Raw genomic sequence first — 15,106 nt, forward strand, 5'->3', positions numbered from 1 at the left:
TGGGGGTTGCTGAGAAGAAGTGATGGCCCCACCCCACCTCCTGGTCCCTGCGCCCCCCCGTGGCAGGTCAGGGGGTCCCCTACCAGGCATTCCCCCCACCCTGCCAGCCTGCGCTGTGCCCCCACCTGCCTGACCTCCAGCGCCCAGCACGGCCCAGCCCTACCTGTCCGGCCCTCATTGGCTGCGCGTATCCTTGGAAACGGGGAGCCCAAACAAGGATCCCCCCCAACGGAATGCTCCCCACCACCCCCGTGCCCACTCTGCCATGAGGGATCTGTTCAACACTCACAACCATGCCTTCTGGCACGAGCGCCTGCGGAAGGAGACGGCGGTCAGGGTGGCCTGGCAGCTCAAATTCGGCCAAAGGACCTGGAAGGCAGGGCCCCTGCCGAGGAAGCAGGTCCAGAAGGCCCCCCTCCGGGCCGCCCCCTCCGCAGGCGCGCGCCCCTCCACGCCCGCCCTCCGGAGCGCGGAGGCGAGGGGCAAGGGTCCAGACACCAAAGAGACTCCGGAGCGGGGGTCCCGGGCAGTGGAGGCCCAGGGCACCCCGCCGCAGGCTGCCGCAGCCCCGGGCACAGCGGCCGTGCAGCCCGGGCGCGCCGGCCCGCCCTCGCCCGACGGCCTGGAAATGAGGAAGGCGCCGGCCCGCGCGCTGCAGCTGCTCTACAGCGGCGTCTCGCAGGAGGGCCAGGGCAGGGCCGCCTACCTCCGCGAGCGCCACCGGCAGAAGCCCGAGGAGAAGTTCCAGTACCCGGTCCTGTCGTCCTGGCAGTACGGCTGGCACGTGGGTAAGGCCGCCATGCTCTTGCCAGCAGTTCCAGAACGTTGGCAGGCAGGCCCGTCCCGCACCCACCCCAGCCTGGCCCATCACCCCCGCGCCCCCCACCCCACCACCTGCACCTGCAGCTGCAGCTCCATCCTGCAGAAGCTCCTGCCTCCCGCCCACCTCTCCATCTCTCCCGGGTCTCCTGGCCCGGGCTCCTGCCAAAGAGCGGTGCCTGCAGAGCTGAGTGCGCCTTTGGGCTTGCGCTGCCTCCAGGGCCAGACACGCATGGTGTGCACCTGCCCTGACTTTCCATCTGTCCCTTGGGGTCCTTGGTGTTAACTTAGTGTTAACTTTATCAGTGCTCTACCAGCTAGCCGGCTTAGCACTCAATGGCCACTCCATGCAGGAAGGACTGAGTGGACAGGGCTAGCAAGCCAGGCTTTGAGTGAGACTCAAAGGGTGTGTTCAGATTCTCATCCACCCCCTTTCTGAGTTGATTGAACTCAAGCAAGAATTTGGACTGCCCCACCACCACCACTGCCACTGCCAGGCCTCAATTTGCACATCTGCAAAATGGATTTACACTCATATCTGCACCGAGTGTTGGAATCAGATGGGCGAGCACCTTGACCAGTCTCCTGTGAGGAGTAAACCTGGGTCACACACTCATTCTACCTGGAATCCTTTTGTTAAGGATTGCAGGACAGAGCTGGGCATCACCCCCCCCCCACCCCCAGGAGCTCCAGTCTGCCCGCCAGCCCAGAATGAGTGAGTGTAGGAGAACAAAAGAGAGACTTGGGCTTTGTTTTCTGGCCCGAGAGACTGAACCCAGGGCCTCGTCCAGGCTTATGCTCTCCCCTGAGCTACACCCCCAGCCCCAGGCCACGGCTCCGTTTGAAATGAGGGCTCCTGGGCTTGAATTCCGCTTCACTCCTTTAGCAAATGTTTATTGAGCACAGGATGCATGTCAGACGGGTTTTGTCCCAGGGATACAGAGAAGAAAGAGGCAGTTGTGGGGTCGCAGATATAAGGTGTTGCAGCTGTTCATGCTACAAACTTGCACTTTTCCATCTGTTCCGGAGCACAGGCGCTTCCAGGGGATGGGGGGGGGGGAGGGGGGAGGAGGGGCCTTTCTAACAAGCTCCTGCTGGTCTGCAAGTCACACCAGAGTGTGCTTCTAGTAAAGGAGAAAGTGCTTGTAGCATTTGTGGTGATAAGCAGATCGGGGAGGCAAATTTGCAGAGTCCTGTGTGCATGGTTCTTCGGGGGAGGGTCCCCTCCCCTTCTCTCTGTGAGTCCCCGAGCAGCTCTGCACCTTCTGCCTTATCCCACCTCATTCCTACTTGCACCTCTGCTGTGAGCATAGGCTCACAGCCTGAGAAGCCTCTGCAGGCAGAGTGGTGTTGGTGTGTGTGTGTGGGGGGGGGGAGCAGATGTGAATGCAGAAAGCCCGTTACTGTGCATTTCAGACCAACCTGTTTTTTATTGTGCATTTTTGTTTGACAGTAGGTGCTCAGGGGCTAGTTCTGGCTCAGTGCTCCAGGCTCACTCCTGGAGGTGCTCAGGTGCTCTGGAGACCATGTGGTACCAGAGACTGAACACGAAGCATGCACCCCAGCCCTCTGAGCACTCTCTGTCTCTCTCTGTCTCTCCTCCATCCTCCCTCTCCCTCCCCCTTCCTCGCTTTCTCTCTCCCTTTCCCCTCCCTTTCTCTCTTTCTCTCCCTTTCCCTCCCTCCCATTCTCTCTCTTTCCCTCTCTCCTTCTCTTTCCATCTCTCTCTCTTTCTCTCTCTGACTCAATGATGAGAATAATTTTTGGTAGAAACTGACACCAAATATAGTACAGGACTTACTTATGGCAACACCACCAAAAAGACTTTGTCATTGATCTGAAGTTCACTTGTAACTGAGCTTCCTGGCTTTTGTCCATCACTCCAATCACAGGGCTGATTTTGAAAAGCTCCACGGCTATTTTCAGAAGGACCAACCAACAGAAAGACTATTTCTCTCTAGGGCGGTTCTGCTTAAACCTGTAGATGCGCCCAGAATCTCTAGAACATTCTGTAAATGTCCAGCCTCTGCCCTTCACATCAGGGTGCTGTGGGACAGAGGACAAAACTTCTCTGACCACCTCTGCCCCCCCCCAACACAGATCCAGGTCCTAGTAGGGTCTTCTGACCAGCACAATCAGCCGTGGGGGGGAGGGGGGCGAGGGGTGGAAGGCACTGTCCAGGCCCAGCAGTGCTGGCCCCAAATGCCTTTTTACCTAGAGAAAGCACCATCGAGTGCCTGGTACTTCACGTCTGCCTATCAAATGCTGTGAGCATCCTCATCAATTCAACAGGCCTGAGGAAGTCAGTTGTCCTCGGGTGGGCCACTCAGGGGAGAAATGTGATGATGGGATGCTGAGCTTGGGTCAAACTAGTTTTTGAGAGCTAGTCATCAGGCCAAATTCTGGCCAGGGGGCAAAGCTGGTTCCTGTGGCATCAGGCTTCTCTTGCTGGGTCCTCGGAAGCTCTCAGGGCCCTTGCAGGGGCCCAGGGTGGCGGCAGCAGCAGTTCCAAGTCTGCAAAGCACTTCACCTAGTCAGTGATACAGTACAGCTGGTACTTGCCTCGAAAGCAGCTGACCCAGATTCCATCCCCAGCATCCCATAAGGTCCCTCTAGCACCGCCAGGAGGGATCCCTGAGCACAGGCAGGTGTGGCTAAAAGCAGGAACACTTCACACCAGCGAGTGTGAAATGTTCGCAGAACACTTCACAGACACAGCCGTGGCCCTGCTGATCCTCAGCCCTGTGCGGTGCCTGCCGGCCCCTCGCTCACCCGGGTCTTTGCTGTGTTCCAGGGGATGCCATGAAGGATGCCAGGCCCCCCACCTATGGCAGGTGCAATCCCATCACAAAGAGCTTTTACATCCGGAATAGCGTCTTCCGCCTCCTGCAGACGCCCGACCCGCGCATGTGAGCCAGCGGCACCAGAGCAGCCCTCTGTGCTTTCTCCCTCTGCCCCAGATTGGGGCCTCCTGCCCCCTCTGGGTGGACAAGCCTGCGTGCCAGGGGGCACCCCTTAGAGGCAGTACCACTGCCACTTGCCTGCCCTCCTGGATGAGCATCCTGCGGTGTTCCCCGTCCCAGAGCCTGCAGGGTTGGGAGCACAAGCCACTGTGCTGGGCATGGTGGCGTGTCTGGTGCTCCTGGAGCTGACCCTAAGTTCTGAAGGTGCTCAGGGTAGGAACTCTCTTGCCTTACTCGCCCCCCGTTCCATTGGAGGGACCAGCCAGGAGCAGTGTTGCTTGGTCCCAGGACAGCCCAGTGTCAGGAAGAAGTAGTTCCCAGGTTCATGCACAGCTTCATTAGCTCCCAAGAACCCACACTTTATAACAAAGGATTTCCCAGGTCCCCTGGTTTGAACCAATAAAGATGTATTTCTCAGTGCACAGCCCAATTTGGTGTTCCATGGGGTACCCAGGCTTCTGCTGAGAGATCTGGCACCCACCAGGCTATAGAGCCCTCCCAGCCACCTACATCCAACTCAGGCGACAGACAGAGGGCCAGGAGCTGACTCACAATTTCCAGTCACTTTCTACTACTGAGGACAAATCAGGTGACCGCCAGCTGATCATGTCCCCAGCCTGGGAAAGGGTAGAAAGTGCCTGAGCCTCTCTGACCATGCACTCCCTGTGCCTGATGTATCCTGGAGCTGCTCTGGGGTGGCTCTGAGCCCAGCCATCCTCCCCCCTCACCCCAACCGTAAAAGTCCCCTTCTATGTGTGTCTGCCAGAGTTGCCATGACAATGGACCAAAAACTAGGATGGCTGAGAACAACAAAATTTGGCCTGGGGTGTGGCATGTGTGATACCCAGAGTTCTACCCCCAGCACCCCATGCCCCCCAACTCCGAGCCCCAGCACTGCTCAGGTGGCACCAACAGGCTTCAGCACCACCAGGTCTGCCTCTAAAACAGAAATTCATTGTCTCACATCTCTGGGGGCCTGGAAATCATGCTTCCCCAAAAGGGGGACCCTTCCTCGCCTTTGCCTCTTCTGGCTTCTGGTGCTTGCCAGGAAAGCCAGTGCCCCCTGGCTTTTGGTGGCCTCACTTGGGTCTTCATCGGGGCTTCTCCAGCTCATCTTAAGCAATGCCATCTGCTGGGACCCCATGTCCCAATAAGGTCACATTCAGAGATCCTGGTCGTTAGGACCCTGGCATATTGGGGGATGGGGTGGGGGACACAATGCAATCCTTCACACATCCCTCAGTGCTGGAACTGCACTGTCGTGGTCAACCTTCCTCCTTTACTTGAGGTAAGTTCACTTCCAAGATCGCAGACTCGTGGAATAATGCACATGCAGCGTTCCCAGCCTCAGTGCATAGAGGCCTCAATCCTCTGGGGCCTCAGGCACGCAGGGGACCCGGCGAGGGGAGAAAGTAGGTGCTCCTGGCACATCTAACTTAACCAGGGCACTGAGAACCTGACTCTGCAGTCAGTACAGCAGCCCCTGTGCTGGCCAACACAGAGCTGAGCGAACTCACAGCCTGTATGAGGATCAGCTCCAGAGGAATGTTCTAGAGCTCTCCCGGATTGTCCCCTGACCTGGAACTTCATAAGGCTGCCAGACTCCTTCACAATGCAGATGGAGCTCACTTGGGTTCCTCTTGCCGCCTCGGGGCAAGTTTCCCAGTGGGAAAGAACAAGAAGCAGAGTGCGAGCAAGAACAGGGTGGGAAGGAGACCGCTGCCACTCTGTCAGACTGATGCGAATGCCACCTGCAGCCGAATGCAATGAACATTGATTTAACCGCCCCTGGGGTGCCAAGGGGGCAGGGACATAACAGAGTAGGAAGGGCAAAGAGCAGGGCGAAGACAGGCGCCTTTGCAGCAGAGAAGGTTCCAGAGCCTCCATCAGGGTCCAAGGCAGGTTTCCTGAGGATGTCGCCATTACTCTTGCCTTTAGTGAAACGATGCCCTGGAAATGCCCAGCGAGGGGCCTGCTCTGTTCAGTGAATGATGCTCATTATTCTGATGAACTCTCTGCAAGCTGCCGAGAAGATGGGCTGGATACTTCCTTGGCAGGGGAGATACCATGGCCACGAAGGTGGTTTTCCCAGGGTGAGGCTTATCCATTGCACTCTGGTTGTGCTGAGCCCTGAGATTTCCCCAAATGTTGAAAACTCGACTGCATAACTTGTGATATTGGGGGACTGCATTCACGTGCTCCCCTGATGTTATTGGTACTCCCCCAAAATAGCATATAGTTAACTTTCTGGTTGTTTCCTTTGGTAGTTTAATGAATGTTTTAGTTAAGCAGCATTTTGTCTTATGTTTTACTCAAGTCTTTCTACCACTTGTGGTTGAAAGGGCAAGATTTATTTATGTATTTATTTATTTATTCCCCTTTTTTATTGATTCACCATGAGGTACAGTAACAAAGCTTTTATGTTTGAACTTCGATCATACAATCATCAAACACCCATCCCTTCTCCTGTGCACATCTTATACCACCAACATCCCCAGTACCCCCTCTCCGCCCCATTCCACACCTACCCTACCTAATTTTAATAATTAGGGTCTGGAGAGATCACTGCAACAAGTTGCTCAGATCTGTGATTCATTTGTGTGTCTGGATCATGGCTGCGTGGGATCTTAAGTAGACGGTGGCCATATGTGGGTATCATCTCAGAGTCCCATCAGGGTAGGGGGAAGGAGAAGGGCCGACCCCTCCCCTGTCCCGTGAGGCCTGGCGTTTGCTGCCACTGCCACTCGTACCTGGAGCTTTTGCTGGGTTCTAGAAGATGGCGGCTGCAAGGATTCCTAGGACAGGTGGGGGGACGGCACCTACCCCCATCTGGAGTGGCCCGGCAAAAGTGGCCTACTGCAAAGTCCAGAGCTATCTCTGCAGCAAGTTGCTTGGGTTTGAGATTCGTTTGTGTGTCCTAAGGGGCAAGATTTAAGTTTTCTTCTGTTCTGCTTTCTTTTCCTGAGAGATCAGACTAGGGTACAGAGTATATGTAGTATTTTCAGGCCCTATATCATCATTGTCACATTGTGTTATGGGCCTTTAGGGAAAATATATAGGAATTTTATACTTATATAAAATACAGAGTATGACCCCGGTTTATGTAATTGCAATACAATAAAAAAAATTTTTAAAGAAGATGGGCTGCCATGGGGTGGCCTTCAACAGTTGGGATTTTGCAAATTATTTTCTACTGAAAATGATTTGAGATACTATTATCTTAGTTCTCCCGAGCATGGTAGTGCATAGCTGGCACCATTCGAGAGGCCAGGGGAGGTGGTTGATTCAGTACAAGCAGTGGCTATCCAGGATGTCAGGGTGTAATTCTTCTGGGGTCCTTAATTCTGTAGTTCATTTAGTTATGTAGTATCTTTCTAAATCTGCACTTTTTATGCAATAGCCATGAGCCAGACAGAGGCATTCAATGAATACTTGAAATGTATCTTCTCCAAATTGAGAAGTGTCCCACGTATAAAAGGAACATCTAATTTCAAAATTCAGTGTAATGAAATAAAAATATCTCATGAATATAGTTTTACATATTTACATTATTATTGAATTACACATTCAGCCCCCACTATGTTAAACCAGAGACTGACAAACTTTCTCTGTTAAGGAATAGATGGCAAATATTCTCCACCGTGTGTGCTGTACTAGATACACTATTCAGTGCCCTCCTGTAACGGGAAGCAATCATAGGCAAATCACAGCCACGTGGTGTGTGGTAGGTTTCAGCTAAACTATATTTTTATTTATTTATTTATTTAAGCAGACATCTTTATTTAACAAGTCAAATAAATAGGAGGGGTAAAAAATTAGGGCAGCGACTACACACATGGATATAAAAACAAAGTTTTATTTTACAAGCTATTCAGAATGGAACAAAATCCTTCCAGTGTGCATATGCACAGAAGCGAAGATAATGCCCGGCTACATTACTTGCCTTTAAAAGGACATTTAGTATGTCACACTAAGTGTCCACACATTTTACAGTATGTACAACAGATGAATTTTTTGTCCCCTCTGGTGTATAGCTTAAAAGGCTGAGTGTAATGCTAATGTAATAATGCAAACTTGAAGAAAAGTCTTTCACTGTAATTCTCAAAAGTCTTACAACTTTTTTGCTAATACAGATCTTATGAGGTTTATTTCATCTTTAGTTGTCTGGCTATGGAGAAAGAATGTTAAAAGCATACCAAGTGCGGCCAAAGCGACGGTACAGTGAGAGGGGACTGTTTGCTCCCTGGTACTCCACATGGTCCTCCCAGACCGCAAGGAGTGACCCCTGAATGCAGAATCAGGAGGAAGCCCTGAGCACCACCAATTGTAGCTCAAAAAGACAAAAAGAAAAAAAAGAACCTACTAAGATGCTTTGGTCGCAGCCTCCCATCTTACAAAAAAACAGGTTCAGAACTCAAGAATGACAGTGTCATCACTGTACCCAGTGTCACCCGGCCACACAAAAAAGCTGCTTATTCTGCATTCCTAGAGACTGCTATTATGTAGGCTGAGATATATATATATATATATATATATATATATATTTGGGGGGGGGGGGCAAACCAGCAGTGCTCAGGGCTTACCCCAACTCTGTGCTCAGGGATCACTCCTAGTGGTCCTTGGGGCACCATATGGGATGCCAGGGACCCAACTGTGGTGGGCCGTGTGCAAGGCAAGCTCCCTGTCTGTTGCGCCATATTGCTCTGGCCTCTGTTAATACATTTTTCAAATAACAGCTCTATAGCTAAACCTGTGTATATGCCAACAAACCCATTCTATACTGTGAAAACTTATGCCTGCCAAATCTTGACAATGACATTTGTTTCTGGGTCGTTACTGCATCAAGCACGAACTATATGAATCTAGAGAGTACAAACTTATGCTCACTTCTTAACATTAAAGATATTTCATGATTAACAATTAAAAGCTCTTTATAAATAACATTCATTGGCAAACATAAAACGGCAGATAATCAAAGGAAATGGAATACACTACTTTAACATGCAAAAGAAATTTCATTAAGTTTAAATAAAACTCAGACTACAACAACAAAAAACGTTCTTAGAGTGTTTAATCAAATTACTTAGAATGTGCACACCTTTTAGGTCCACTCTATCGCAACACTGTTTACTTCTGAATTTTCCAGCATTCAGCTTAGAAGGTGTTTCTTCCCAAGAAACTGAACTTTTCGGTCAAATGCACTTGATCGTATAGGAGAATTGGGTTCGTAAAATGGATTCATAGCAAACTTTATGTATAAGTCATAGACATCAGTAAAGAAGTTCTTTATTCCATCCTCCTGTCTTACATCATGCAGCATGATGAATCGCATATGACCTGCAGTCACAAAGGCTGAGACAAACCACTCCTTGAACTTGTTCACAGTTTTCAAGTACATGTTGTTTGACAGCCACATATTTTCGTCCACAAGGTCGAGCGCGGCGTGCGCTATGAACTGGTTCAGATGGCGATGGTCATCTTTGGACTCAGCTTTTCCAGGTGGCAAAAACTCCGTTTCAAAAATTGGATTATCATGATGGCCAACAATAACAAAGTAGTAGCTTCCAGACATCCTTTTTAACGTAGCTTTCCTCACCACCAGCTGCCCCTAGAAGAGGGGGAGGGTCAGGAACATCCAGGTGGGCTCAATGGAAGCACACGGGACTTTCAAGGAGAGGAAGAAGGTGCACGGAAAAGGTCACGGGCAGACGGAACACCAGAAGTCCTCTCTGGCTCCGGAGATGCAGGAAGGAATCAGGTGGTTCGGGTGGCTTCTAGAAGCTTACAGCCGTCGCGCCGGGGCTTGGGTCCTTGCAGCCGCCTCTCGGCCGGGTTCCGGCGCACTCCCGAGAGCTCCACGTGGGTCACGAGTCCAGGGTGGGGGTAGCAGCGTCGCCGCCTTTCGTCCCGGAACTTGCGTCACCTAAACTATATTTTTAAAAGTAGGACATGGACCATGGTTGTTTGCTGACTCTAGAGTCAGATAAAAAACGCTGCGAAAATTAATATTATTACCAAAAATATTTGTAAAGAAAAGAGTACGGAAACAAAATTTAAAAAATCAAATTTATTATTTTTTTAATCCACCCCCCACGTTCCAATAATTTATTTTATTGGGTCTTTAATTTATGTGTACAAGATTATTAGGACATTAAGTTGAATCCTCAGTATTGTAAATAATAAATTACATAACTAGAAGAGAAAGACAGAAAATAACACTGAGATAAAAATCAAATTTAAAAAAGTGAAAACAAAGGGAGGGGTGGGGGGTAGAATTGGGAGGTGGGAGGGTTACTGGGTTCACTGGTGGTGGAGAATGGACAGTGGTAGAGAGAGAGGTGCCCGAACATTGTATGAGGGAAACACAAGTATGAAAATGTGTAAATCTATTACTGTACCCTCATGGTGGTTCACTAATTAAAAAAATAAATTAATTAATAAAAAATTGCTATGTTTAAAAAAAAAGTGAAAACAAAAAAATTTATTTTTTTTCTAACATAGCTCCTAGAAAACATTGGCTTTACCTGATTTGTTTTGTTTTGTTTTTGTTTTGTTTTGCTTGGGGGCCGCGCTTGAGGGACTCTGTGTTCTGAAAATTGAACTCGAGCCTCCTTCATGCAAAGCATGTACTCAGCCTGGCTCTCCAGCCCTTACCTGGCATTCCTATATGGCAGCACTGGTACACTTTAGAAATATGAATTATGAGGAATAACTGCTCTCTGTGTGTATGTGTGTGTGTGTGTGGGGGGGGGTGTTTGTGTGTTCACAAAGAATGTGTATGACACTAGCGCCTAGGCCTGGCTCTCTGCCTTCCTTCAAGTTCGTCCTATGACTGAAAGTATGTTTTCTGAAATCCCACCAGGAGGCGCTATTGCAACACACACCATGTCAGGTCACTAGAAACCATCCCCTAAATTCTTTCATCCATCCATTTGCCCAATTTCCTCTCCTGAAACACGGATTAGACTAGACTCGATTTGGGAGGCCAACTGACCTGATTTCTGACCTGATTTATCTTCTGACTACATCAGCGTCACATTATGACTTTTGTCAGCCCTACATACTTTAGCCTTCGCAATCCTTTCTTTCACAAAATATACAAATACTCAATTTTTTATTTCATAAATAGGTTGGTATGAATATAAAATTTTTAAAGATTACACATTAAATGTTTGCTTTGACCAAACTTTAATCTTTTTTTTTCTTCTTCAGAAACTAGGACATTTCCACGGCCCCTAAAAGTATCAGGGACCCACACCATGTACCTTTTATGTTTCATTGTAAAGTCAACCTGGGCACCACAACATACCAGCTGTGTGATCTTGTGCAAGTCAATGTCCCTGGGCCCCAGTTTTCTCGTCTATTAAATGGAACACCCCCAGACACACACTTTCTAAAGCGATGTTGGACTCTACTGAGCTACTATAGGCCTTAACCTCTTAGAGCAAGGCCAGCCAGGGGCAGCTTTCACGGCTACTGTCATCATCATTAGTCTCCACCACTCTCCCTGCGGGGCTGGAGGTGGGACAAAACACTCAGACGAGAGGCAAGTACTCCACTGATGAGGTCTGTCCCCGACTGCGTTGTCATCATCTCTAAGGATATCTTCAGTATTAACCTTTATGAAACTATTAAAATCTCTCCAGCAAGCAAGAATCTCAAAATAGATGTTGGAAAAAAACAAGGGAAACTTCCAGGATATTTCATGGAGGAGGTAAACATTTCCAAGAGATTAGAAGGTCAGGGATGTTGGTGCAAATGGCTAACATGACTTCTCTTGCCCTCAGGGGCTCGGAGGCAGTGAAAGGGGCTTGTGTCACTCAGCCAGAACTGGAGCAGCAAGAGAATATGTGTGTCGTCTGTGTGTGTGTGTCTGTGTGTGTGTGTCTGTGTCTGTGTCTGTGGTGTTTCTGTGTAGAGCATTGTGGTGTGTGTCCATATGTATCTGTGTCGTGTGTGTATATCTGTGTGTGGTATTTGTGGTGCATGTATGGTGTGTGTGTTTATGGTATATATGGATCTGTGTGTGTAGTGCATGTGTGGTATGTGTATCTGGTGTATGTTGTGTGTGTGGTATATATGGCATGTGTGGTGTGTGTCTGTGGTGTGTGTGTCTGTGTGTGCTATTGGCAGGGTTGTAACTGTGTGTGGAGTGTGTGGTGTGTGATATGTGTAGTGTGTGGCATGTGTGGTGTGTGTCTATGGTGTGTGTGTGTGTCTGGGTGTGTGGTCTGTGTGTATCTGTGTATAGGGTGTGTGGCACGTGTGTGTCTGGGTCTGTGTTGTGCGTGGTGTGTTTGTGTGTGGGGGGTGTATGTCTGTGGGGTGTGTGTCTCTGTGTTGTGTGTGGAGCCTACTTAGGGAAGAGATGTGTGGGGGTTTGGAGGCCATGACAACCTTAGTCTGTGCAGGAGAGGGACGTTGTGCTTGCAGGGCAGAGGCAGAGAGGGCGGCAGAGGAGCTGCGTGTAGAAAGCTGAGGGAGCTGCCAAGGGTTCTCTCTGGATTTTAAGGCTTCAGTGCTCATATTCATGGTATTTCTAAGAGCCTCAAGTGGTCTGAGACACTTTAATAGAGGACTCTGTTCACACTTGATAATTCCCCAGTTTATAACAGCAAAAATCACCCCATGAATTTTGAGGGATATTTGGGGGGAGGAGGGGTGTTGAGGGAGCCACACTCAGAGGTGCTCAGGGACCACATGTGATGCTGGAACCAGGGTCAGCTGATGCAAGACAGGCATCTTAACACTTGTACTTTCTCCAGCCCCGCAAGGATTTCTCAAGGGAAAATCACAGCAAGCCTATTACCCAGTGTTCATTGCCTTTTTCTTCATTAGAAATGGGTAACTTCAAGGGCTCGGGAGATAGTGCAGAGATTAAGACACTTGACTTGCAAGCAACTGCAGCCAGGACAGGGTTTGAATCCTGGCACTGCATATGGTTCCCTAAGCATTGCCATCTGTGGTTCAAAAAATAAAAAAAAAAACCATGCAAACAAATATACTTATTTTCTGGGCCAGAGTGATACGTGGGGATTAAGAAATTTGCCATTCGTGCAGCTCATCTGGGTTCAATCTCCAATGCCACAAATGTGCCCCAAGCACTGCTGGGAGTGACCTCTGAGCTCAGAGCCAGCAGGAAGCCCCAAGCACAGCTGAGTGCAGTCCAAAAAGGAAGGAAAAGGGAAAACAAGGAAATGCAGGACTTCATAGTCAAGGTAAGTACTTTTTAAAAAAATTTTTTTATTAGTGAACCTCCCACCCCACCCCACCTCTGTGGCAGGGCATTCCCTTTTGTTCTCTCTCCTCTTGGGTGCTGTGCTTTGCAATAGAGGCACTGAGTGGCCATCATGTTTGATCTGTAGTCTACTTTCAGCGCGCATCTCCCATCCCTAGGGGGTCCCCGAACCACACTTTACCTAGTGTTCCCTTCTCTATCTGAGCTGACTTTTCCTCCTTCCAGGCGGTGGAGCCAACTTCTTGGTACTTATCTCTATTATTCTTGGGTGCTAGTCTCCCATTCTGTTACTTTATATTCCACAGATGAGTGCAATCTTTCTATGTCTGTCTCTCTCTTTTTTTTTTGACTCATTTTACTTAGCATGATACTTTCCATGTTCATCCACTAATATGCAAAGGTCATGACTTCATCTTTTCTAACAGCTGCATAGTATTCCATTGTGTAGATGTACCAAAGTTTCTTTAACTCTATTCTATTCTCGGGCACTTGGGATTTTTTTCAGATTCTGGCTATTGTAAACAGTGCTGCAATGAACATTCGAGTGCAGATGTCATTTCGACTATACTTTTTTGCCTCTCCAGGATATATTCCCAGGAGTGGTATTGCTGGATCAAATGGGAGCTCCATTTCTAATTTTTTGAGAAGCATCCATACTGTTTTCCAAAAGGGCTGAACCAGTCAGCATTCCCACTAGCAGTGTAGGAGGGTTCCTTTCTCCCCACATCCATGCCAACAGCGGTTTCTTTTGTTCTTTTGGATGTGTGCCAGTCTCTGTGGTGTGAGGTGGTATCTCATGGTTGTTTTGATCTGCATCTCCCTGATGATTAGTGATAGAGCATTTTCTCATGTGCCTTTTTGCCATCCATATTTTTTCATGGAGAAAGTTCCTGTTCAGTTTTTGATGGGGTTGGATGTTTTCTTCTTGCAGATTCCAACCAGTGCCTTGTATATCCTTGATATCAACCCTTTATCAGGTGGGTATTGGATGAATATTCTTTCCCATTCTGTAGATTGCCTTTGTATTTTGGTCACTGTATCTTTAGAGGTGCAGAAGCTTTTCAGTTTAATATAGTCCCACTTGTTTATCTCTGTTTCCACTTGGTTGGTCAGTGGCGTATCATCTTTGAAGATACTGTTAGCCTCAATATCGTGGAGGTTTTGCCGACCTTGTCTTCAATGTACCTTATGGATTCTGGTCTGATGTTGAGGTCTTTAATCCATTCTGATCTGATTTTTGTGGATGGTGGTAGAGGACCTGGGTCTTTAATCCAAAGTGAAGTGGGGGTCCTGAAGGGTTTTAGGCCAGAGATGTTTGATTTGCATTTTAGGAGGAACATTGAAGTTGTCGTTGGAGAACAGGTTGTAGGCTGCCAGTGGATGTGGTGGGAACAGAGTGGGGGCTGATTAGGGGGTCAGACAAGACCCAGGCGCTGCTTGAGGGGGCTGCAACCTGCTTGCTCCTGCATGGAGGTGCGACCCATCATCCTGCATGTGTTCTAGTCACCATGTGCCCTGAGTCTCCATCCATCCCATGCACACATCACACACATCCTCCTTTTCCTGAGTTTCCTTCATTTCACGTGGTCTCACTAGCTCCCCTGAACCCTCAAGTTTGAAGGGGGTCTGGAGAGTGGCACAACAGGCTGGAGTGTATGTTTTACCTGCAGGAAGCCCGGGTTCAGTCTTTGTTCTCAGAGCATCACCAGGAGTGATCCCTGAGCACGGAGCTAAGAGTAACCTCTGAGCACCACTGGGCCCCAGAACCAAAAATAAATAAATCAGATCAAGTTTGAAGTTGTCCTCTGCAGCATGGTAACCGCCTCCTTCCAGGTGGCCCTGTGGGAGGTGATGTGACAACATGAGCCCCTCAGTGAGGCCTCCAGGACCCCTGGGTGGAAGCCTGAGGGACTTGTGTGGCTCCTGAAGGAGCTGGGGTCTCTCGGGATCTCTGCTCTAGGTCCCCACACTTGTCAGGCAGGGGCCCTTCCTAGAAAGGAGCGGAATGTGACCTGTCACCTTCCCTCCTGGATGGTTTGTTCTTTTGAACGTGTTTGCCCTGGGAAGGCAGGTGACAATCGGGGCT

At 49.2% G+C, this 15,106-nt stretch overlaps 2 protein-coding genes and 1 non-coding gene across 3 annotated transcripts; 2 read left to right on the forward strand and 1 right to left on the reverse strand.

The window, feature by feature from the left end:
• The first annotated feature begins 265 nt into the window (after positions 1–265).
• Positions 266–3,732, forward strand: LOC129404323 (protein ATP6V1FNB). Its single transcript, XM_055136675.1, has 2 exons — positions 266–788; positions 3,614–3,732. Exons 1-2 carry the CDS (start codon positions 266–268, stop codon positions 3,730–3,732), a joined length of 642 nt encoding a protein of 213 aa, XP_054992650.1.
• A 2,092-nt stretch (positions 3,733–5,824) lies between these two features.
• On the forward strand, positions 5,825–5,988 carry LOC129404644 (U1 spliceosomal RNA). Its single transcript, XR_008630019.1, has one exon. It is a non-coding gene; the product is annotated as a U1 spliceosomal RNA (small nuclear RNA).
• A 2,869-nt stretch (positions 5,989–8,857) lies between these two features.
• On the reverse strand, positions 8,858–9,498 carry LOC101559344 (trafficking protein particle complex subunit 2-like). Its single transcript, XM_004616479.3, has one exon. It carries the CDS (start codon positions 9,352–9,354, stop codon positions 8,932–8,934), a length of 423 nt encoding a protein of 140 aa, XP_004616536.2. The 5' UTR covers positions 9,355–9,498; the 3' UTR covers positions 8,858–8,931.
• Between the last annotated feature and the right edge of the window lie 5,608 nt (positions 9,499–15,106).

This window comes from Sorex araneus, chromosome 4 (genome assembly GCF_027595985.1).
Source record: "Sorex araneus isolate mSorAra2 chromosome 4, mSorAra2.pri, whole genome shotgun sequence".
In the NCBI taxonomy this organism is placed as follows: Eukaryota; Metazoa; Chordata; class Mammalia; order Eulipotyphla; family Soricidae; genus Sorex; species Sorex araneus.